Source organism: Zonotrichia albicollis, chromosome 7, assembly GCF_047830755.1.
Source record: "Zonotrichia albicollis isolate bZonAlb1 chromosome 7, bZonAlb1.hap1, whole genome shotgun sequence".
Taxonomy (NCBI): Eukaryota; Metazoa; Chordata; class Aves; order Passeriformes; family Passerellidae; genus Zonotrichia; species Zonotrichia albicollis.
Genome location: NC_133825.1, coordinates 17,649,702 through 17,674,089, shown reverse-complemented (window position 1 = coordinate 17,674,089; position 24,388 = coordinate 17,649,702). Strand labels below are relative to the sequence as shown.

The window sequence follows — 24,388 nt, the reverse complement described above, 5'->3', positions numbered from 1 at the left end:
GCAACTTATTGGTTTACAGAAGTTTTTATTGTTCATTAAGGAAGCTTTTGTGCAAAAAAACCAAAAAAAAAGACCAAAAAAAAAGAAAAAAAATCAAGACAATGTTCTTTAGAAAGCAACTGCACAGTGTCCCCCCAGCATGACTCAAGCAGGTCGGGTGCCACAGTCCACAGGAAGGGAGAAAACTAAAGGGACTCCCAGCAGCAGCACAGGACTTCCCCTGGCTCACCTTGCCCAGCATGAATCCTACTAAAAACCCCAGGAAAATAAAACCTTCCCACGACCCTGCCAGGCTGTCAGTGCAGCCCCACCTCCCCCCAGGAAAGACCCACACCATCTAGTTTAAAATACCAAATGCCACACTCTGTGCCCTGGTGTCACACAGCCTGTCCCTCCAGGGCAGCTCTGCCCGAGGGACAGAGCCCATCTCCTATCTGCTCCATCTGGGATACACCACCAAACCACTGCACAAGCCTGCCAGGACAGAAAGCTGCAGGTATTTTATGTCTTCAGGGGAAATTTTCCTCTTTTTTTCTTCTTCTATAAAGCCATGAGTGCTTCAGCATTCAGGAGACAGGGGAGAACAGCCTCTGTTGCCATCTTCCAGCAATGCCCAGGCTTCTACTATGCACACAGATCAACTAAATACCTGCAGTCCAGTGGTTTTCCAATGACAAATACCCTACTTGCTGCTACAGCATTGTTACTGGAGCTCCTGCACGCCCCACACACCACAGGAACAGCAGAAGTTACCAGAATCTTTCTGAACAGGGCTGGAATTTTCAAAGCTCCACATCTGCCCAGCTGCTCCTTCCCAAGGGTCTGCTCAGAGCCGCCTCAGTGCCCCTGCTTTAGGGATTTACCTGATCAGAAATGCACACCCAATGCAAGGGCTGGCCCAAGCAGCACAAGCAGGATCCTCACCCCCAAAGCCTGCCATGCTCCCAGGGTAGCAAGCCTGCCTTGAAGGCTGTTTTGGGAGGGATTTTAGGCCATTTCAGTGGAATTTCAGAGAGGTGTGAAAGGCAGGCTGTCAAGTGTGCCAGCAGAGCTTTAAATATCTCCTCTAGTGCTCCTAGCACCTGCCATCTGTGCTTGCTGCATTTCCCAGCAGGAATGGGAGCTCTGGGTAACAATTCATAGCTGCAGTTACTCAGCAGGGCGTCAGGGACAGTGGGTGGGCAGCAGTGGGAGGTGCCCCCAGGCCTCACAGCACCTCTCAAGCTTTAGATGACTGAAACATGCTGTGAGAGGAAAAGCAGAGCAGGGAACAAACAGGTTACAATAAAACCCGTTTTTCCACAAATTCCACCCTCGGTGCTGAGCTCCCTCTGACATATTCCCAGCTCCTGCTGGCTTGATCCTCCTCCATCTTCCAGTGCCAGCTCATGCTACCTCCTCAGCACCCAGCTGGCTGCCTGTGGGAAGCTGCAAGAGCAAGCAGGATTGAGCAAGCAGGATAAGGAAAAAGGGAGCCATGCCTCAGGTACACCAGCATGTTTCAGGAAACTGACATCCCACGGGACTGGGCTTGGCAGCAGAACACCCGTGCTGGGGCTGAGCAGCCCTAGGAAATCAGAAGGATGTGATCAAAGGCTGGGGGAGGCTTTTCCTTAGCTAGAACAACGGCACGAGCCACAAGCGTGGTCACTCAAATGCAAAAGGCTGATCATTCAAATGCATCTTTTTAATTATCAGTGACTTGGAAAGGTAGCAGGGCACACAAAGCCCACTCCTCTGCATCTGCAGAGCTTTGAAAATTCCAGCCAAAAGGATTCCCAGATTCAACATTATCCCTTAGAGTTCCCATACACAGAAAACAAACATTCCAGCCAGATGTTAAAAATGCAAAGCATGTAAAACCTTCCCAATGCTGCCTACAGAAAGACATTTGAAAGTTTAGCTGCTAACTTGCTCTTTTTTTAAAAATTAAAAGAGCCTTGTCTCATTTCACCATATCTGTCATTCTTCCCAGCACATAAACACTTCAGCCTACCAATTTAAAAACAAAATCTACAACACACTGACTATTTTTAGGAGCATAATGGGTTAAACTGTACAATCAGAAGTATCTTTGTTAAGTCAACAATGAAAATCTGATCCTTCAACAGCAGCACTGCTACAGAAGAGTTACAACAAAGGAACTTGAAGGTCAAATTGTTAATGAGGCAGAGAGGAGGGACAGGTGAGATACAGCTCTCTGCTAACCTCGGCCCACATTTCCTAAGAGCCATGGCAAACTTTCAGAACTGGAAATTCTTCTTCTAGTTCCACACATGACGTTTGCAGTGATCAACAGCCTAAAGGGGAAGAAATAGCTGATATTAGTGGAAAAAAGCCAGTTTGCAAACAAGCAGTTCAACACCTCATCCTGAGCCAAGATCTTGGGAGCAAATCTGTTTTTCTTAAAGTAAGTGATTTCAAAAAGGACTAGAATAAATAACATCCTGAGCCTCAGCAGCCAGGAAGAAGCTTTAGGAAAGAAGGCTGATGACCCTTAGCCATTAAGGCCTGGCACAAAAAGCAACACTGGAAGCCAATTTTTAGAGCCTGCTGAGAGATTGTGACATGGCCTGTTGGCTGCAGGAACACTGACTAAATATAAAGCTGACACTGTACCTTACTATAGATTCTGAAATACTGGCAGACAGGTGTGGGACACAAAAAGGAGAGGAAAGTCAGCTTTGAGAAAGCTAAGAGCTATGAAACACCCTCTAATCAAACTAGTACCCTTTTGAACTGGAGTTCATCCATTTTGAAGTGCAGTAGAAGCCAAAGATGGCTCAGAAGGAGCTGCCAAGGATCAGAAGGAAACTGGAGGCAGAAGGCAGCTTTACTTACATTGCACTGAGCAGCAGTGTCCATGTTCTTACACCAGTAGCCCGGACCCCAGACACAGGCATCATTGCCCAGGAGAGGCTCTTTAGCTGACTCACACACTCCAAGTTTCTGGGAAAAGAGCAGCAGCACAGTCAGCACCTTCCCGAGTGCACCAAGAGATCTCCAGTCCGGCCTTATGGCTGAGCTTGCCCCTGAGGGGGTGTGGAAGCTGCACTGAGGCAGCTGCAGGAGCTCCCACTGAGCTCCCACCTGCAGCTGAACCAGCAGCCAGGCAACCTGAGCCAGGGCAGAGCTCAGCTATGGAACTCCTTCGTATCAAGTTTGGAAAAACAGATCTTCTGGAGAGGGACCTTTCTCAGAAATGTCACTTTAAGGGCACATCCCAGCCTGTCACTGAACGCCAGCAGTGGATAACCTCTGGCAGTCTGTCCTGCTGCTGGGCTGGCAGTCACACACCTGGCCATTCAGGCAGCCCAGCCCTTGCACAAGGGGCCTGCTCCAAGCATTCAGTGTGCTGATTTTGATTCCAGCAGAGTTTCAGCTTGCTGGACACTGAAAGGCACCCAGGACTGTATCAGAGCCTGCCCTCAATAAAACCAAACTCAATACTCACAGTGCAAACAAAAGTGGGATCCATCACCTCTGCCAAGAGTTGCACAACCACGGGTTCATACTGTTCCACAAACTGCACACACTGTAACAAAACACAGGGTGAGAGATTCTCCTGTGGAGCCCCTGAAAGCAGAGGAAGGTGTGGGCTGCAGCAGGCAGGCCTGTGTGCCACCCCAACACCACACTCCACAAGGGTAAAGCAGAGGCCTGAGCTCTGCACAGGAGCCAGGCACTAATCACACAACTACAGCATTGTTTCTGCCAGCTCATACCTGCCTGTAGACACACTATAAGGAGATAAGGGGTCACAAGGAAAAGAACCAAACAGGACAGGATCTGGGAAAAGAACCAAGCAGAGGAAGCTTTGACTGCAAAGCTTCATCTCTGATGGTGGAGATCACGCCTGTCTCAAGAGGGAAGCACACAGAACCAGCTGGAGACAAACTCCCTGAGCAGGACAGCAGCAAGGACTCCCAGGCACTGGGACTCGAGTTATTCCCTCAGACAAGGCTGCAGCAGGAGCACAGGCTGCCAGAACAGCCTCTCTCCCTCTAGTGGACAGCTGGCTCCAGAGCTGGGGAAGATGCTGCTGCTCTCAGCAGAGACAAACAGCACCAATTAATAAACCAACCACAGCTATTAAACAGCCTCACAGCAGGAAGAGCTGTTCCACAGCTGCTTTAAGCCTCTACTCTATCCCCAGTAAACTCACAAGCAGTTGCCACTTGCTGACACTCAGCAGCCACCTAATAAGATTTTCAGGTAAATCTTGATATCAGTGGTGCAACAGGTGTCCCACTGGAATTACACCAGCCTACCTTCAATTACTTCATTAATCCCCTGAGCAGGATCAGTGTTGAGAAAAAAAAAAAAAAAAACCTTCATGTGTTCCCAGCCACTGTTCTCAGAGGATTTCCAGGCAAACCTTTCCTGACTGCAAATTAGTGCAACAATCCAGGCAGTCAATTCAGAGCCTTAAAGCAGACATCTATTCAAGGGCCTGCCAACTGCCAAGGATGGGAACTGAGCAAAGCTAATCCCCCTGCACCCCAAACTCCTCCCAGCCTTCAGCAGAGAATGCTGTTACAAAACCAACAAGAGAAGTGCTCTCTAGTTTTCCCAAACACTCTGCAAGATGTCCCTGCCTATGGCAGGGAGGTTGGAATTAGATAGATTTAAGGTCCCTTCCAACCCAAAGCATCCCAGGATTCTGTGTTTCATCCTTCTATTCATCTCCATCTGCACTGCCCCAAAGCAGGCTGCCACACAGCCAGGTCATTCAACTGCCTCAGATCAAGCCTTTCCTCCCTTTTTTGTTTGCTCTACTGGACAGGAGAAGCTGCTGTGCTTTGATGTTAATTAGTACAGGGAAAAACCTGAGAAGGATCAGGTTGCTGGACACAAGCCAGCCCCAGCTGCACCTGTGGACAGTTTGTCTCCAGCCAGAGACAAGGCATTTGGCCAAACACAGAGACCTCTGTGAGGAGTACCTGGACATTTATAGCAGAAGCAGAGACACTTGAGAGACGGACCTAAAATTAGCATATAGACAAAATGTCAGATGAAACACTCAGAAAATGAGATTGAGCTTAACTGTCAGTGTTAGGACCAATATAAACACCAAGACCAATGCATAAACACCTTACCTGCTCACTGACAGACTCTGGCAGGAAGTGACAGACTTTTTCCAGCAAAGCTTCAATTTCAGCTGTCGTGGCATTCTTCTCTAGCTCTTTGTCTGCATAAGCCACCACCATCTTGCAGATATCACAGAAGCCACCTGCAGGTTTCACCACAACTGAGAAGGGAAATAAAAAACCAAACCAAACATCAGTGCTAGGGTAAAGAGAAAGAGAAGTAAGGAGGCAGTATCAGCAGTGTCCTCAAAAGAGATCTCATCACAGGTGAAGCAGCTCGTTTTGAACACCACAGACCCCTCCTCACCCACCTGGCTGCTGGGGGAGCTTGCTGGCTGCACAGCATTTCAGCATGGCACACACAGCTTCAGGATTTGTTGCCTCCAAGAGCATGTCAATCACAGCCTGGCCATAGACCTCGATGAAATCCTTGCACTGGTCCTTGACACTGCCTGGGAACAGGCGGCACACCACCTCCATCTCATGCACTATCTCCTCCTGCAGCACAGGCAGGGGGAGAAAATGAGGGACAGAGTTCTGACTCAGTTTATAAGCACAACTTTTGTGTCCCACCCAGGATAGAAATGTTGCTGTTGTGAAAACAGGCAATGGAACTGATTTTCCTTCCCCCTTCAGTGCAGCCCTGTCCCAGCCAAAGCTGGAAGGGTACAATGCCCACCCCTCACACACCTCTGTCTTGTTGCTCTCCAAGAGGCCAGTCACTTCTTTCACCATGGTCTCACAGATTTCACACAAGGAAAAAGTCTTCTCTTTCTCTTGGACTGTGGCCTTCTGAGTACACAGAAGAAGAAATACACACACAATAAATCAGCACTGGACCACATCTGACAGGCACAACTCCTAACAGCATTTACCTAGCTGCTCACTTTGGGCTGTATTCAAAAGGTCACACAGAACCCAAAACCAGCCTCAAAGGACTCAGTAAAAAGCCTGTCTGAATGAACAGGCATTTTTTATGACTAACTTTAAGACTACAACCCCAGGCTGTACAAAGAGTTGAACTCAGCAGACACAAAGCAATAAACAATCCCACGGAGACAGAAGTCAAGGGAAATATATAGTGGTTTTTAAAATACATTAAGGGAGGACAACATTTCCTAGAATTGAGAGCACCCTCCTGTTTGCAAAAATACCCTTTGGAGAAGCCAAGGTGCTTCTTCAAACTCAGAGCTTCAGCATTCTGACTCTGATGCCTCACCTGCACATGCAGAGTGCTGTCCCACTTTTAAAAGGGATCAAAGCATTACTCCAAACAAAGAGCAAAACTCAAACTGAGACTTTGCACTTAAGGTGTCATTCAGAACTGCTGGAACAAGAGTTCCCCTTTCAATCCTAAAGCATTCCCTTGTTGCTCTGGTTCAGTGCAGGCTCTGCTGTTCAAACAAATCAATCAGCTTTCCTACTTCACAAATCAGCATCAGAAACAAGAAAAGGCCAGGAATTTATATGCAGGGAAACTTAGACTATTCTGTGCATGAAAGCTCATCTTTTTCACCTGGTTTGTTACACTAAAGCAAAAAGGAAAGGAAAGCACAGTACAAAAAGCCCATCTTACCTCCACAATTTCCATTTTCACCTCATGAACCACCTGAGCTGGCACCAGAGGCTGAAGGGGAACAGACTTCACAGAAGGACAGAACCCAACCATGGCACAAATGTCCTTTGGTTGCTGCAAAGAGATGTGGAAGCAATTTTTAAAGACTAGAAGTCTCTGCCCTTTCTACAGAGCCTGTGAGCAGGCACAGAGAGCAACATTTTGATAGGCTCCAACACAAAGTTTCATGACTACTTCTACTCCAAGTATTGCCAAAGCATTTGGTAAGGTTATAGGCAGGACAGCTACTGGATGGAATTTAGCAGTTCCTGTTAAAGAGGAAGAGGTTAAAAACCCCATTTAAAAAAAATACCCATGAGCCCACACTTTGCAAGCCCTTCAGAAGGAGTTGACTTAAGAGCTACCAACACCAGAACAAGCCACCAGCAGCGTCACATCAGAGCTGCATCCACAAAGGTGCTCCCCAGCTTCAAGTAATCACAGAAAAGGCCAATTATCCTGACTTCAGAATTCACCCAGAAGCTGAGAGAAATGCCTAGAAGAACCTCTTTCCTCATCCACAAGCTACCTTCTTTAAAGCTGCCAGAAACATCACGTTCTGCAAACGGAAACAATTTCTCTCATTACTGAACACAGCCTACAAGAAACAAAAGTTGAGCTTGTTAAAACCCAAGGCTAACCATTTGTCCTGCAACAATTGAACTTGCAGTGTTCTCACAGTAAGAGAAAACAGCAAACAGGAACCAAGTCTGTAAAAAGGCTTCCTTTCTCAAAGAAATACACTCTTCATGTATTTCTTTTTTGGAACATACATTACTAAATGCACAAAGAAATGCCAGACATGAGGCAAACTGTTCTGAGGAGGACACCCAAAGTGAGATAGGCTGTACAGAATGAGACACACTACTTGCATTTTACCTCCTAAAGCTAGAAAAAGACACCCTTGGTCCTCCAGGTAATTAGAAGATCACATCTCACCCTGCTCCAAGCTTCCTACAGCAGAGGCTTATCCCAGAGTTAATATTAACACATCATGCCACAGTCTCATGCACAGGCAGAAGCAGCACCTCAGAGACACTGTGCTGCTTCAGACCACTCCAGGCAGCACCTTTAAGTCAAGCCCTTTGGTTCATGCACTGTAAGAAGCAGTTCCAGGTATTAATGTTACAGCAACACCCACATACACACAGGTTCCCTCACAGAGGGGTGACAGACACAAGGTCCCACAAGACAGCTTCAATTAAAAGCCCAAATTGTTCTAGGAAGCTTTCACCTTTTCAGTTCATATACTTCAAACATCTATACCATTGTCCTGGATTGAAATGTTAACCAAGGAAAGAGCTGGGGACAGCTTTGCTCAAGCCCTTTGGAGCCCAGACTTTAAACCAGCAGCTGCCAGGAGCCCCTGGCATGCTTGTTCCACATCTATCCTTCTTGTGTAAGAGGGAGGATATTTTCTGCTCTACTGACCAAAGCATCATCAAGTTGAGATCTTGGTAGCACAAAGTGGTATCTGGAGCTGAAGTAGGACTGATGCACTGGAGGAAGCCTTTAGTCTCTGTTTTAATCACATTAATATCCCTTGTATCTGTCAGCACTGAGCGCAATCACACCAAGTGTACAGCTAAGAGAGCCAGAAGTGAACTACAAGGCCTTTAAGAGCAAAGGGTGAACTACAAGCAGGCTATCACCACAGGCAAGTTGCTCACCTACCTGATCCTTCTGTTGGCAGGGGAGATTGGAGACAGAGGAAGAAAGGAGAAATTGAAGATAACAGTTAAGAGAAAAAAATACATCAAGCACTTGGAACTGCATATATTCTTTGCACAAAGATAATGGAATATGACACAGTCCCCACCCCAAAGATCCTCAGCTCCAGCAACTCACATTTAATTGCACAGTGCTAACCAGCATTATTCATCTGCAGTTATGAAGGCATCCTGGGCAAGACTACCTCCAGAGAGTCTGGCCAACACTCAGATGCACACAAGGTGTAGTCATATTCCAATTTCAGCCATTAACAACACACTGCATTGCAATGCTGAGAATGAGAAACTAAGTGCTGCTGGAGCAAACATTGACTTCCCCCCCAAATGTTTAAGAATAGGATGAGCTTCTAAGAGCCTGTGGCAACTGGAAACAAGAAAAGGCCACTATGTTGCCCAATTCAGGTTCAAGTCAGCCAGGTATTCACCTGTAGCTTGTTCTGTCACCTGTGGCACCCACAGGCTGCACTCAGGAAAGACTTAGCCATGTTTTTTGAAGTCCCTCAGCTCTCTGGACAAAGAAGTTATTAATTAATTAAACTAATTTTGCAATACTGTGACAAAGCCAACTCTTATGTCCTTAACACAGTATTTGGGGGAGGGGGGAAGTGGTGTAAGCACAGGACTACTAAGATAAAAGAATATAAAGGAACATGTGTAATGTATCTTCATATTTCAAAGGATTAGAGTGCCTTTTGCACTGCAAAAGTGATTATAAAATGGAAGGAAATGTGCTAAAGAAAGCATCCTGAAACTGAAATTGCTATCCAAAAAACACAAAGTTCAAAGCATTAACACCAAGACTTGGAGAGCAAGGGCCCTCCCCAAAGTTTTACTGCAGTACACATTTCCTGTTTCCAAGGAAGTTAGCTACACAAGCCAGAAAAATGAACTGAGAGCAAATACTGCACTCTGCTGATCTTACCATGTGCATCATCATCTGGATGGCCAGGTCAGAATACTCAGAGATGTAGCTCTTGCACTGCAGAAAGTGGGAAGAGAAACTCATGACTACCAAACCACTTGCGCTGTAGAGTCCATCTAGAATTTTCTAATACATCTCAAGGTATTAATTTACCTGCTCTACTGCATAACAACAGGTCTTTTAGAGCTTGGCCCAAATGCAAGATGGTATTTCAGGTTACAAAACTGCTGCACAGGTGACTGCTTAACCTTTTCTCTTCCTCTCAGGGCAAAAAGGCCCAGCCCCTATTGACACAACCCCGTTACCCACCTAGACCATGTTTGTAGAAAAGGCCTTTAAGGGCTAGAAGCAATCTGGAGTCCTTCCCCTGCTCCCCAGTCCCACACACCCCACCCCAACTTTCCTGACCACAAAGTTTACAATTCCAGTGGTGTTATTGTTATACTGTGTTAACATATGCTACAGAATCTCCTCTGTGATACTAAATAGAGAATATGATCTGGGGATTAAGGCGCTGAACAAACTGGTTTATGTTTGCTTACAGGAACAGAATTTTCCAATCAAAAGGACAGTTTACCATATCAGACATGCCAGGTCCCAAACGGTCACACTCCTCCTTGGCATGAGCAACCAAGGATTTCACAAAAGAGGAGTTTGTCTTCACAGCCTCCTGAACATCAGTGACCAGCTGAATGCAATCCTGGCACACATCCCCAGTGGCCTGGACAAAGAGAGAAAGGAAACTCAAGCTGACACAACTTCACATGACATGTTTCAGAAGCTCCTGTTACCACCAAGTTTCACAAACCATTCTGAGCTATGTACAAACCTTAATAAATACTCTGGAGAACACTTTGAAGCCTCAGCTAGTATGGAGACAGACAAGCCACTGCTGTGTGTGCAGCAGCCACTAGATGGAGATTAGGTACCTACTTGGCTCCAAAGCCAAGATAATAGTTAAGATACCCAATCTTCAAATCTTTTGGTTTTGTTACAGACCACAGAGGGGAAGTTTCTAAATCTGGCATAGATCTTACCTGCTCCACCCACAGCAGCTTGTTCTCAGCCCACTCACTGCTCAACCCCCACACCCTGGCTTGCTGTCAACACTCAGCCTCTGCACCAAGCTCGTTGCCTCATCTATTCCCCTTTGTCAACTATTTGTTCTTTTCCAATCCAGTCTGTCACCCTTACATTCAGAGACAAATGCATCCCCTGAGGGGCACAGCTAGCAGGCTGCTCACAACATGGGAAGAGCTGTTCTTCCTGTGAACCTTTGAACCCAAGCTTTCTCTCAGGAGAAATGGTTTCCAGCAAAATCTGCTTGATTACCACAGTCCTGGATGGCAACAGCACAGCACAGGACTTGTCTCTGCAGACTGTAGAACTTAATCCAAGATTATACACATGGTCCACACTAGAACAGCCCTTAGTCCTAGGCTTACCTTAGGCTTCTGCTTGGGCTTCTCCTCCTGAGGGTAGAGGAGAAGAGGCACGTTAGCCATGAACGGGGATGCCAGCTCAGAGAAATCCAGCTCTGGGATCTTGTTGGTCTGCAGCTGCTTCTGGAGCTTCATTGATGCAAGGTGCTTCTGCAGGGAGTGGCACAGAGCAAGGGCACTGCACACGACCTCAGGTTTATCCTGGGGGAGACAAGATACATACACAAAGCTCCAAACTGATGTCAGTTTTAAAGTTCAGAGTAGAGAGTCATTCAGCTGAAACATGGTAAAACAAGGAAACTCATAGCAAGGAAGGAGTCTTCAAACTAACAGTGCCAGTGATCCACAAAGGATTCATACACACAATCAGAGGCAGAAGACAAATTCTGGCATCAAGAGGAGCACAACTTTTAAGACCAACAGCTTAAAATTGCTATCTACTTACAAGCTCTTCCTTGAGCATATCCATGATAACTGGTAGGTAGGAATCCACAATTTCTTTGCACTCAGAGACGAGGCCTGGGTCAGGAAGAAACTCACAGGTCTTTTCCAGGTAGGAGCGGATCTCATCCTATCAAAGATGAGGTGAGCAGAGATGGATTATATTTGTTTCTCAAATGCTCCTTCCTTTCCCAAAATGCACAAAACAAAGCCTGAAACAAGCTCCTCAGACCCAGGTAGGCCCAGGTAGCAACAAGCAGAACTAGAATGAGTTCTACACTACAGAGACACATTTTCCCCAGTTCTGGAGCTTCAATGGGACCCTGCCACAGCACAGACATGTCACACTGCTCGTGTGGCCTGCACAGCCCAGAACAGAACATTTACCATTAAGAGGAGAAAGTGAACTTCTGGGCTCATGGGACAGTGACTTGTTTATACAAAGTACCCACAGGCTGACAAAAGAAAAAGGGAAGCAGTGCCTACAAACCAAACAAAGGGCAGCTGGTGTAACCACCCACTGCTGGAGACTGCAGTAGCCCACCTTTTAATATTGGTGCCCCACTGGCACAAGAACAGCTTTCTTAAGCATCTACAGTCAAACAGGGATGTGTTAAGGCATGGGAGGCTCTAGAAATTGCTAATTTCTAAACCAGCAGAGGCTGTTTAAAAGCCCTTCCACATGCACTCTAGTCCCTTTCAACACCTGCTGCTTATGTTAGGAAAACACCACAGATTATTCTTCCACTCCCTCACCACGAGACCTTGAAACCAAACAGTGTTTTGGGATGAGGAGAAAAGGAGCTTTGCTTACCTCAGTGCCATTATCCTTTATGATTTTGCCAGCAACTGTCACAAGCTCCTTACACAAGTCACAGGGAATACTGCTCTGGAGAGAGAAGCAGAGAGTTACTTGGAGAAAGAACTGAGTGCCTCTAAGAGCAGAGTGTGAACAACAGCACAAAGGGCAAACATTGCACCTGGAATTAAGGAAGAAAGGTGAGGCCAGGGTGGGGAGAGGTTATTTTTAAACAGAGTGAGGCTATTTCAGGCATGTCCAGCTACAGTTTCGTCAGTAAACCAATGCTGGATGAAAGCTGGCATGCTAGCACTTGCTCATTCACCTCCTCCCAGTCCCTTGAAATACAAAGTTGATTGCCCCAAGACACCTTCTCCTTTTACCTTTTCCTTCAGAGTTCACACTTGGTAGAAATCTCAGAACATTTCAGCCTGCTTCAACCATTGCAGCTGTACTCTGACATTCCTCCCTTCCCCTGCTTTTCCTGAAACTGAAGTATCTCTGCACAGATATAGCCAATGTGGACTGAATGCATCTGTAAGTAAAACACCTTTTTCTCCCCTAGAAAACTGTGAAACAATACCCAAACTGCAGCTACATCTAGTAAAGTCATGAGAAAATGATGTGTGTATGCACTGCATGATAGGTGGCAATGTAAGAACTTAGCAGACAGTGATCTGCAGATGGACATTCCATTCAATTGAAGATGAAGGGGCCACATTAATCAAATCCATTATCTATTGGAAAAATGTACTCAGTTCAAATAATTCTCCCATGTCCATACAGGTCATGTAGCTGCTGCCTCAGTGACAATCTAGCAGAGTGTGCTGCAGTGAGTGAAATGCTGATTTTAGAGACACCTTGGAGACAGCAGGGCCATGCATTACAAGATACAGGCCTGAACTGCTCCTGAGAACCTCGTACTCCCCAGTACCACTGCACTGAGTGCCTTGCCTGGGAAGCCTGCTGCATATTGCAAAGCTGCCTTTCACTCATCTGCAAGCTCAGGCTGCTGCTTTCCACTGTGCCTGGTTGGTATTTCCAGGCCTTTCTTTAAACTTGCAAAAGTTAAAGGATATGTATGGGGGATTAAGGGCTGTTACTAAATGTAACATTTGCACTATTATTTTCTGTCATGCCTTCCATAATTTAGCATATGGTGCATCTTTCTGGGAATTTAAACAAACACACAGCCTTTTCATAATAATTGCTCAAGTTCAGAAAAGACTCCCCTGAATGAGGAGTCAGTAGCCATGCAGAGGAACAAGTGAAATCCACTAGCTCCATTCCATACATTGCTGGGTGGTTGTGCAACAGGTCACGGGAGAAGTCAGCAGACAAGTTGTGCAAGGCAGAGCAGTGAAAAGCAACCTCCATCCAGCACCCAAATTAAGGCACAGCAAGCTCAGCAGAGCCTGATGAGAGACTTGGGAAGCCTCCCTGAGCGTGTGGCCAGCAGCCACCTGAGGCCAGGTGGGGCTGGGGGCTCTCAGAGGCCGGCACTTACCACGGCAGGCTTGTTCCAGACGTTCTGCTGGCAGTGTTTGAGTGCCCCGCACTGCGACGCCGTGCGAATGCTCTGGCACCACACCTCGGGCCCCTTGGCACACTCCTTCTGCCACAGCACAGGGCTGGCCACGGCTGCCAGAGAGAGAAAACCCCATCAGCCTTCCCAGGTGCCTCAATAACCACCTCTTTATTCACTGCAATCCAGAAACTTCTGGCCTGTCCCAAAAACAGCTTACAGAATCAAAGGAAAAAAAAAAAAAACTGGAAAAGGTGTAAAGGTTGAACTTCCTGAGCCTCAGCACCTCAGCAGTCTGCTCCCCCATCATCCACCTTTGTAAAAAAAATATTAAAATCCCAAAATACCAAACCTCACTTTGCTTAGCACACAAGAACTACCAGATGATTTGAAACACCAAAGCTGCTCATTACAGAAATTTACCCTACAGACAGCTATGTCACAGACATCTTCTATGGAAAATCCTTTCCTTAGGATTTTTCCTCCTGAGAAGTTGAGAGAAACAAAATGTAAACAATGGTTATCTGCTGCTGTGGAATGCAACAGGTGCATCTGTGAGTGGTCCCATGTGGTTGTTTCTAATGAATGGCCAATCACAGTCAGCTGGCTCAGACTCTGTCCGAGACCAAAGCTTTTGTTATCATTCCATTCCTTTTCTATTTCTAGCCAGCCTTCTGATGAAATCCTTTCTTCTATTCTTTTAGCATAGTTTTAATGTAATATATATCATAAAATAATAAATCAGCCTTCTGAACCATGGAGTCAGATCCTCATCTCTTCCCTCATCCTCAGACCCCTGTGAACACCATCACACAAAACCTCACTTTACTTAGCAGACAAGAACCACCAGATGATTTGAAACAGAAAAGCTGCTCTTTACAGAAATGTACCCTACAGACAGCTGATTCCCAAAGCTACAAGCTCCCTACTTCAGCTGTGAGCCAGCCTGTGATTGCTGCCTGCATTCCTCCTCCCACATGAAGCATCCTGTTCTCACACAGCCAGTGAGAGGGTGAGGACAGATTTGAGATTAGGAGCCACAACAATGCACACATTGCATGCAAGACTGAAGAGCAGGTACAGACCAAAACACTGACCATAAACAGAAAGCTGGAAGAATGTTCTTAAGGAATGTTCTAGCATACTTTTCAAACCCACTAAATCTATTTAGACTTCCTCTTTTTTTTCTCTTGGTTAGGTCTTCAACTGCGTACAGAAAAATCTGTGGGGGTGAAAAATGTACCAGTCCTTTTTTGGACATTACCTCCCATCCCATGAGGGACTGCCATGCAAACTACAGAGCTTGCAAGTAAGATCCAGAATATCCTCTCAGGACAGTCCTGGTAAAGAAATGTAAAGTATCTTCACTGTGAGCAATCAGTAGGACAAATTAATCAAATGCATGTTTTTAATGACTTTCCAAGGTTTCTACTTTTTTAATTGTGCTGTCAGGACCTGTTTGCACTTCACAACTTCTCCCAGTTTCTAAATCCATCCTATGTGTCAGTAAATTTCCTCAGGAGACAATGCCCCACACTGCAGTAACCAATCAAGAAACAACTCCTAAAATCCTACAGCAGGCAGCCTCCAAAGAAATCCACCACAGCCCCAGCCTACAAGGCACTGCTGCCAAACTTCACAGAAACGAAAAAAAATACAAAATAAAACAAAACATAAACCCAACCTGCTCAAACCTATTAGCTGTACAGGTGTTGCCTCTACATCAATGCTGCTTGCACTTCAGAAATCCCTGTAAAATTACTCTGTCACCACGAGGCAGGAGTTCAGGTGTTCCATTGCTATGAAGCCTGTGGCAATGTTACAGCAGATGAACAATCACTTTCCCATTTCTCATGCCTTGTTGTAGGCCATTAGAGGATCGATTTCAAGCTGAATTACCAGTGCATCTACAAGGTACACGGGCACCACTCACCAAACAGGCAGATAAACTCTGCTTTATAGGTGGCACTCTGCAGCCCGCTCAGCTGTTGATTTATAAAGCCTGTTTGCACTGGGCTTCAAAGGAATGACCCATTTATTTGAAGAAAAACGTGCTTTGCACGCCTGATTTTTGTCACACAAGAGCTTGAAGCTTGTCACCATCTCTCCCAGTAAAAAGCTTCATTGCATTTTATCCTTGAGCAGGGAGAGTGCAGGAGTAAGACTTCAAAGCCTCTAATAATGTATGGTTAGCAAAATATTTACAGCCTATTCCAAACTCCAGCATTATTGATTTGCAAGCCTTAAGAATAGTTAATTTTCAAAGCCAGAGTGGCCAGCCAAAGAGCTGTCAGCTCTGGCAGGGTGACAATAAACAAGAATACACTTGGTAGAGGGAAAGTTATTCTTCCCTTTCAGATACTGGCACTGAACAGTGGTGGGAAGGCTCTGGAAGGCAGAGTCAGGCCCTGAATGAAGTCAGTCAAGAGCTGGAGTTTAAACAGTGGAATCAGGGATTCCCAACTATTTACAAGCACAGCTTTTAACCTATGCCTTTATCAAAAGACAATTACTCCTCCTCCACTGGAGCACACTGTAAACTACAAAACTGAGCTATACAACTCCCAGAATAGTCATTCCAAGCAGTCTCTCCAACTCCTGATTTAGGAGAGTGTTTTAAAGGCAAATGGAGGCATTCCTGCTGTAACTTGCATTGGTTGATCAGGCTCTTAGTGAGCTCTCAGGTTTTGTTTGATTATTTTGAGATCCTGTCACTGCATGACTTTTCAGATCTGTACCAGCTCCAGCACAACGTCCTGCTCCTTCTTCCTCACAGCCTTAACAATAGACCACTATAAAGTGATTGACAAAAATACCATGTTTCAGAATTATTTGCAGTTATCAGCTTTGCTGGCTGTGTGTCAAGACAACTCTAGATTTTAATGTTTTCAGTACAGAACTTTGCAGTCAGGCAGTGAGTAAGCAGTTTTGTTTGTTAAGGCCGCACATGGCTGGCACATTTTAGAGCAGCTACAGAACAAAGATAACACACACTCATCATGGCTTCCTTCCTGACACCTCCCACAGTGACTTCAAACATAGTTAAATTCTTACAAGTTTGTTCTGTGTTGGGAATTCTGTATTCTGGGAACTTTTGGTTGAAATATTGTATCTAATATGAAAGGATACACCTCCATTGCAACAGTATCCACCTTCCCTTTCTGAACATCCTGGGAAAAATCGAAACAAAGCTAAAAAACTCTGGATTTATTCAGATCCTGCAGGTTCAGAAAAGAATAACTGGAAACTCTCTACTGTTTTAGCTTGCTCTCCTATTACACTATAAAAAGAATTTTCCCTCATATGTTAACTTATATTACAACAAAAGCAAACATGCCAGTGAAGTGTGTTAAGACTTTGTGCTGTCTCAGAAAAAATAGTTTTAACTCTCCCCTCCAAACAGCCTTTGCTACAAAAAGAGCAACACCTTAACGTGGTATTTCACATCCCCAGCACAGCAGCAACCCAAGAGTAAACAAATAAAGATAAACCCAAGGGATTTACTTGCACTGTTATCTTTGGCATCTCTCTATTTCATATATTGTTCTTTACCTAAGGTCATCCATTTTTAATAGATTTCTCCTTTTTCTGTAGATCAGCTCTCAACAGCCACATGTCATGCTCACCCTATTTCCTCGAGTTCTTGCCAGCCACTGTTTTTAGAGCACCAAACAAGTTTATCTGTGAAGGCCAATGTAACCAATCCTTTACTCATCCCCTTCACTGGTTTCTCCCTGCCTGGAGCACTTCAGATGTGGCTCCTTCAACAGAAGGAAAAAAGAGCCTTTGCTTTACCAAGTATGCTGTAACACAAACACAAATTGGGGAAGTAGAGGGGATGGCTCCCTCAGAAAATATCACCTTTTCCACTTGGCTTACAGAGCAAGCACAGCCCAGCTCTTCACCCAGGAAACAGGAAGCTAAAAGGAAGGAAGCCTGTAATGGCTGGATTACCATTCTGCAAGGACAGCGACAGGAAAATTGCCAGGCAATTACCTTCCCTGGAAAACACCTTCCCTTCCCTCAGGCATGTGTCTCACTCTTCTTCCACAGAGAGCCAGTCTGGATTTTGAATCCCCTAGATTCTCAGGAAAACATCCTAAGAAATCCCCTCCACAGCTGCACTGAAGCTACAAATGACACTTAAAATTTAACACCTTATATAAGGAACAGGGATTCTGAGGGGCCAGACCAGACTCCCTAAAGAGCCAAAGGATGAACCACCCAGAACACAAAGGAATTCAACCTGAACACTCCAGCCTGCTCCAAACCCAACTGCTAGAAAAACCCTTGGTTACAGACAAATTAACCTCTAATTTGGAGAAAATAACCAAAAAAAAACAAAAAAAAAAAACAAACACCCCAAGGAGAGTGCTGAGCTGCTGTTCAACTCAATGGATTGCAGTCAAATGTGAAGATCATTTCGTGTGCTGTCAATTCCCATGCTTTTTGTGTGTCCAATAGGTACTAACCTATTCATCAGGAAGGTTGTCATTCCCAGGCTGTCCTACTTGCAATGCTAAAACAAATTAAAAATTCATTATCTCCCAGAGACACCACAGAGCAAGCAAAGGCATCAGCCTGTGCCATCTTGCTCTGCCAGTTACTGACTTTTCCTCATGTCCTGTGACACTTGCAGAAACAAAGCATGTTCAAGTTAAAGAAGTCAAGAGGGATCAACTTCTCTTCACCAGAGTTTACAAAGTGCCAAGAAGTGAAGGAGGAGTGACCCCAACCTGAAGTTATCTGAAAGGCTCAATATTCCATAGCCTCTGTGGTCGGTTAATGAGTAAAACTTCAAAAGTTGTAACCACATCACACACCAGTGACTCTTGAAGGGCCTCTGGATTAATGAGGTAGTAAAGTGATCATAACATTTGAAGGATTACAGGCAATTTAAAGAAAAAATGGAAGAATGCTGTTACCAGCATTCCAGTTACAAATATCCTGTCCAATATCTACTGAGGGAAAACTAAACTTGAAACATTTCTAACTAGCATGAAGGGCAAGAAATTAGTTTGGAGCTAACACCACAAGCAGGCTCTTCCTCAAAGCTGGGAACTCATTCTCATTTTGGCACACTGCCTCTGCCTCAGGTGTTCTCTTCCCTAGAAGAGAAGCAGTGTGTGTAGGCACAAGCAATCACAATAAAATTAAAGAGAGCAGAGAACTGGATGAGCTGGCACAGTAAAAGCACCTCTACCGGCCCAGAAAATCATCCCAGGTAACTGCAAAGGTTGCAAAAGAATAATGTCCAAGTTGGCCAGGTGCTGCCTGAGATTTTCCTGTGGCAGAATCCAGAAGATTCTGGACATAAGTGGATGTTCCAGGGCACCTGGTAGTCACCAGGAGTTAGTGGCCCCATACACTATGCTAAGATATTCCCAAAAAGTTATGAGCAGCATTTTTCCCTGCAGCAGATGCCAGCAAAAATACTCTCAAATGTTTGGGGCATACTTGTGGTCCATCTCCATTCTTTCTGGGTTTGTTCTGAGGGGGTTTTTTGGGGGGGGAGGGATGCAGGGGACAGATTTCATGGGAGTCTCTGCAGCAATCCTGTATTTATCATTCCTTTTTCACTAGGCAAATATATCCACACAGACACAAAGACTGGGAAAAATCTGCTGTCAGGCATCTGAAACTAAACATTGCCTCATGACCAAACACAGAGAAGCACTGCCCTAAAATACACACACACACACTTCAATGTGGCCTTTTTAATTGCAACAGGAACTCTGATATTTTCGCAGCAGCAAACAAATTGCATTTAAAAGCTGCTCCATTAAAAAAAGCAAACAGAAAGTGAGTAAATCCTTTAAGGAAAAACAAAGTCTCTTTTTATGTCAGAGTTCTAAGGCCCCAACTTGCTTTGAAGAAAGAGATGAACAGGAGATACTGGAACAAACCCCACGGCAGACAGCAGGAACAGATAGAAAAGCAAGATGTCCGTGCATTTTATAGCAGAAAAGCCGTCCCTGAAATAGCTCAGCTGCCATCAGGTGACACATCCAGCGCTGCTGACAAGCCCCATCTCCCCGGCTCCTCCCTCCATCCCCTCGGGGCTGCCCGAGGTGCATGAACAGCGCTGCAGAAAGGCTGCCCGGGGCTGGCTCGGCTCCTGAGACACAGCCAACAGCCTTTTCTATTTATACCTGCCCGGCAAGCAGGCGGGGGATGGATTGTGCAAGGGCAGGTTTGCACAGGGCACATGACTGCTGCGCTATCAGGGCCACAGCCTGACCGTGCCTCAGAGCCAGCTACTCCTCCAGGAAAACACTGACTTTATTTGTGTATTATCACAGCAGCATTTGGGTCAGGAAAACACCTCCAAGATCACCGAGTCCAAGCTGTGACCAATCACCACGCTGCCATCCAGACCAGAGCTGACATTTCCTGAACCCAGGGCGGTGACTCCACTGCCTCCCTGGGCAGCCCTTCCTGAGAAGGAATTTCTCCTGATTCCCAACCTGGACTTACCCTCCAGAACCTTCTCTGGGCAGCCCTTTCTGAGAAGGAATTTCTCCTGATTCCCAACCTGGACTTACCCTCCAAACCCTTCCTTGGGCAGCCCTTTCTGAGAAGGAATTTCTCCTGATTCCCAACCTGGACTTACCCTCCAAACCCTTCCCTGGGCAGCCCTTTCTGAGAAGGAATTTCTCCTGATTCCCAACCTGGACTTACCCTCCAGACCCTTCCCCAGCTCCATTCCCTTCTCTGGATGTGCCCCAGCACCTCAGTGTCCTTCCTGCAGTGGGCACAAGAGTCAAGGTGTGGTCACTGCCCTGCTCACACCATTGCTGGCACAAGACACCTTCCCCTCTTCTCCCAATTTAATCTACACCACTGGGCTGCTTTTTTTTGTTAAAAACCACATTCACAGCAGAACAAGCCTGCAAGCTACAGAACAGCCCAGTTATCTGCTTTATCCATAGCATCAAGAAAATGTCAAGCCAGGCTAATTCAGATCACAAATTTCCTGCCCCCCCATATAATCTGACCAGCGTTTCCTAGAGGAATTACACATTAACTTGGATCTGCCTTCCTTACAAGGTTTTAAGTCTACTATTTTAGAGGAGGAGGGATGTGAAAAATTCATAGCCTCAAAATTTTTACTTTCCACTCCCAGCTTAACTTTTAATTTAGCAAAAAAGGGCAGGGGAGGAGATAGTCAAAGAGAAACTGAGTCCTGCTTTAAGAGCACACCCAGCCTGGCCTCAAAGACAAGAAACAATCAGAATGCACATCAGTAGTCCAGAGATGCCAGGACCTGTACACCCTGCTTTAATGCCTCCCTTCAAGGGAAGATGCACAGAAGCCCTGTATGTAGGTCAACCAAAAACCCTCACGGCCTGTCAGGCAGCCAAGTGACTCCATTAGGATCTGACAAGGGTGGCTGGATGTTTGCACAGCTGATTAGCCAGCTGGGCAGACAGAACGGTGTCTGCAGCAAAATCTTCGGGGAAAATCTGCACGGCAGGTGAGGCAAGGAGCACCCAGAGCCCTGGTGAGAAAAGACAGCTGTTTATTTGTGTAAAAACAGTGGCTTCTGAGGACAAACAGGCCTGACTGGTCTGCTGCTGCCCTCAGCTGCATGACATGCCTTCAGCAGGTAGGCCAAGCCAACCCTCATTGCTGAACTGGTTTCTCATTACCATTTCCCTGCACACACTAATGGGAAAGCTGGTGGGTACTTCAAGGTGAAGCCTTTTCACTTTCAGAGCCCAAGAAACTGCAATGGTTTCAGCCACCTGGAAGCAGTCCCAGAAGGAGTGGCAAGTGATGGCAGCTAATTCAGCGCAGAGCAGACTCAGAGGACACTGTGAAAGCACATAAACATGCAGAGGGAAAGCTGAGAGCTGCTCTCTTGCTTCCTGCCTGAAAATTCTGAGGTAACCCATTAAACTGTCCACATATCAGCATATTAAATATTATCAGTATATCTAGGGGAAAGTGTCCCTTGTCCTAGGCAGAGGGTTGGAACTAAATGACCTTTAAGGTCCCTTGCAAACCAGGCCACCCTATGATTTTATGACATTACAACTACAATAAAGGACAAAACTCATGTACAATCATGAAACATTTCACAGGATTATTTACTGTACTGTGCCAGCTGGTTACTCCTATGGCCTTTAAACAGCCAGTTGGGCCTTTTTTTTCTTTTTTTAACTTTTGAAATGCTGCAGGTTAAGCTCGTGAGCAAATAAGCTTTAATATTAAATAGTCTAACTTAGAAGAAAATTCTACAAGTAAATGTGGACATCACTGCATAAGTCCTTACATTTTGGGCTTTCTAGCTATTGCATCCCACAGCCTAAAGGTGTATTATCGCTCCGCAGACTATGAATCATTTCTGTCAAGCTTCTGCAATGTTGTAACCTCGAATCCTACAGCTAAAGGGAGACCATAATCCATCCCCCATCACTTTCACCCTCAGCAACAACAGGTAACGAGACGGCGAGCAGCAAAACCAGCGGAATTTTCCATGGGGAGCAGGAGATCCTAATGCAGAAACAGCACAGCCAAGGCAGCCTCCCGCCATCCCCAAGAGGATTAACAGCCATCTATCCACGAAGTGGCGGAGATAAACAGCGCTGCTGGCAGGGGAAAAACAACAAAATCCCTCCCAATGTCCCCAGCAGCCTGGGCTCTGTACGGGACGAGGCTGCACATCGGGAAAGCATTTATTTCCCCACCAGCAGCGGGAACGGCCGGACCCTCACGGGGACTCCCCCTTCTCCCTGCCCTGGGCTATTTTTGGGCGACTCTGCCCCTTCCAAACACCGCTTTTGCATCACAGCCACCCCGAAGGCGCCCTAGAAATCCCACTGCCCTCACGCTCCCTCATCGCTGCTCCCTTATAAACAGCCTCAGGACCGGCCTTCGCCCCTGGTCCCGCGCACGCTGGGCGCTCTCCCCGAGCCCACCGAGGCTCAGCTGGATGGGGAAGGGACTCGGCAGGCGGAGGGCAGCGCTTACCGGCGGCCAGGAGCCCGAGGAGGCTGAGCAGCCCGAGGATCAGCGGCCGCGCCATCGCTTCCCCCTCCGTGCCCGTCTGCAATGCGGCGCCGCCGGCACCGCCCGCGCCCGCCCTTATATAGGGGCGGGGCGCGCACGCGCGCACGCTGCCCCGCCCCCCGCGCACGCGCAGTGGCGGGGCCGGCGGGTGTGAGGGGCCCGGGCAGCTGACGGAACGGAAAATGGCAGCCGGGAGTTTGCGTTCGGCGGCAGGAGCTGTGGCTCTCCAAGCCCCTTGCTGCTCCCCAAGCCCCCTGCGGCCCCCGCCGCTGCCAACAGCGGTGTCTAGCGGGAAACAAATAAAACCTTCAAGGCGATTTTTGCCTCCGCTGCCTGAGGCAGTGGGAGTCCCAAAGGCGGGAGTTCCCCACGCAGACCAGCCAGGCTAGCAGCGCCTGATTGAGGCACGCAGCAACATGGAGACGCAGTGTTAAGGGGCTGGAATGCACCTTTTCTAATCCACTACCATGCACTTCCCGCTGTCTCCCACCTGGCTTTGAACAGCTCCAGGATGGTGCATCCACAAACCTCCCTGTGCAGCTGTGCCAGTGCCTCAACCCCCTCACTGTAATAAACGTTTCCTCCTAATATGCAACCTAAATTACCTCTCTTTCAAATTGTACCACTGCTGGTGAAGAATCCCTCCCCAGCTTCCCTGTGGCCTCTGTGCAAAATGTGTATTTTATGATTGGCTTTTTGCAAATATTAAAATGAATATTATATGTGTTGTGTTGGAAGGTAATGCTGTATTAATTCTCTTAAGTAGTGTGTTACATATAGTTTTCGGATATAACAAAATGTTAAAATAGAAACTATGCTATGTAGGATCCTTTTTTTCTAAAGAAAGGACTCGCAGCGAGATAGCAGCCACAGGACACCTGAATCTTTCAGAGAAAGAAAATTTATTGCCCTCTTATCAGGAGAAATGAACTTCTTCCCACCTCGAAGGCACTGTTGAGATTCAGAGGAAGAAGCTGACAGTGCCCAGACAGAATCCTGTGTTTGAATGGAATTTATGCACCATGTATGAGGTGTATGAATTTGCAAAAGGCTGTTGTTTTTAAGGGTTAATCCTCTGTTAACGTGGCTCCTTTTTCGGGCTTATTTTGCCCAGAAAGAAGTACCTGGACTGTCCATAACTCTTTGTTTTTATTGTCTCATATTGTCCTAATCCAAATTGTCTAAATTATTACTACTCTAATTACTGTTTTTATAACCATTTTGTTATTATTAAACTTTTAAAATTTTAAAAACAAGCGACTGGTGTTTTTCACAGCTCCTTCAGACAGCGGGATGTGCTGTGAGGTCTCTGCAGAACCAAACATCATGTTGGGTATGTGCCACCCCAGTGCTCCCCCTCATGGGGTTCCCATCTGGCTTGGGACACAATGGCATTGCTGCTTTTTCCTTGTCACAGGGCAGCCAGGCATCCCTGTGCTCCAAATGAGCAGCAATTAAATTAATTAAGAACAGCCTGCATTCACTTGCTGTCTCCCAGCCTCTTACTCCTGCTTTGCCTCTTACACTTGTGAAAAAAGCCAATCACTTGTTTCTAAAAGTTTAATGGTAATAAAATGGTTATTAAAACAGTAATACAATTAGAGTAGTAATAATTTGGACCCTTAAAAGCAACAGCCTGTTGCATATTCATACACGATGCATAAATTCCATTCAAACCCAGGATTCTGTCTGGTCAGTGCCTGAATCCTGACAGTGCCTTTGAGGTGGTGAGAAGTTTGTTTCTCCTGATAATGGAGCAATAAATTCTCTTTCTCTGAAAGATTTGGATGTCCTGTGGCTGCTATCTCA

General features: G+C 46.2%; 1 protein-coding gene across 2 annotated transcripts; it reads right to left on the bottom strand.

The window, feature by feature from the left end:
* Window positions 1-5: 5 nt before the first annotated feature.
* On the bottom strand, window positions 6-22,696 carry PSAP (prosaposin). 2 transcript variants are annotated; one of them, XM_074544463.1, is made up of 14 exons: window positions 22,541-22,696; window positions 13,547-13,680; window positions 12,055-12,129; window positions 11,245-11,370; window positions 10,803-11,000; window positions 9,935-10,078; window positions 9,358-9,414; window positions 6,667-6,780; window positions 5,781-5,882; window positions 5,402-5,588; window positions 5,100-5,251; window positions 3,455-3,535; window positions 2,842-2,949; window positions 6-2,300 (listed from the first exon to the last, which is right to left on the bottom strand). In XM_074544463.1, exons 1-14 carry the CDS (start codon window positions 22,593-22,595, stop codon window positions 2,265-2,267), a joined length of 1,569 nt encoding a protein of 522 aa, XP_074400564.1. In that variant the 5' UTR covers window positions 22,596-22,696; the 3' UTR covers window positions 6-2,264. The 2 variants fall into 2 exon arrangements, with proteins under 2 accessions (XP_074400564.1, XP_074400565.1); XM_074544464.1 differs by lacking the exons at window positions 6-2,300; window positions 2,842-2,949; window positions 3,455-3,535 and adding an exon at window positions 4,794-4,985.
* Window positions 22,697-24,388: the final 1,692 nt, after the last annotated feature.

What these genes read in the sequence shown, in the direction of transcription:
- PSAP (XM_074544463.1), bottom strand. Translation starts at nt 22,595, where the DNA reads ATGGCGCGGCCGCTGATCCTCGGGCTGCTCAGCCTCCTCGGGCTCCTG. An exon ending in CCTCGGGCTCCTGGCCGCCG is followed by an intron (nt 13,681 to 22,540) that starts GTAAGCGCTGCC and finishes TCTCTCTGGCAG; the next exon opens with CCGTGGCCAGCCCTGTGCTG. An exon ending in TGGAGAGCAACAAGACAGAG is followed by an intron (nt 5,589 to 5,780) that starts GTGTGTGAGGGG and finishes CCTGTGCTGCAG; the next exon opens with GAGGAGATAGTGCATGAGAT.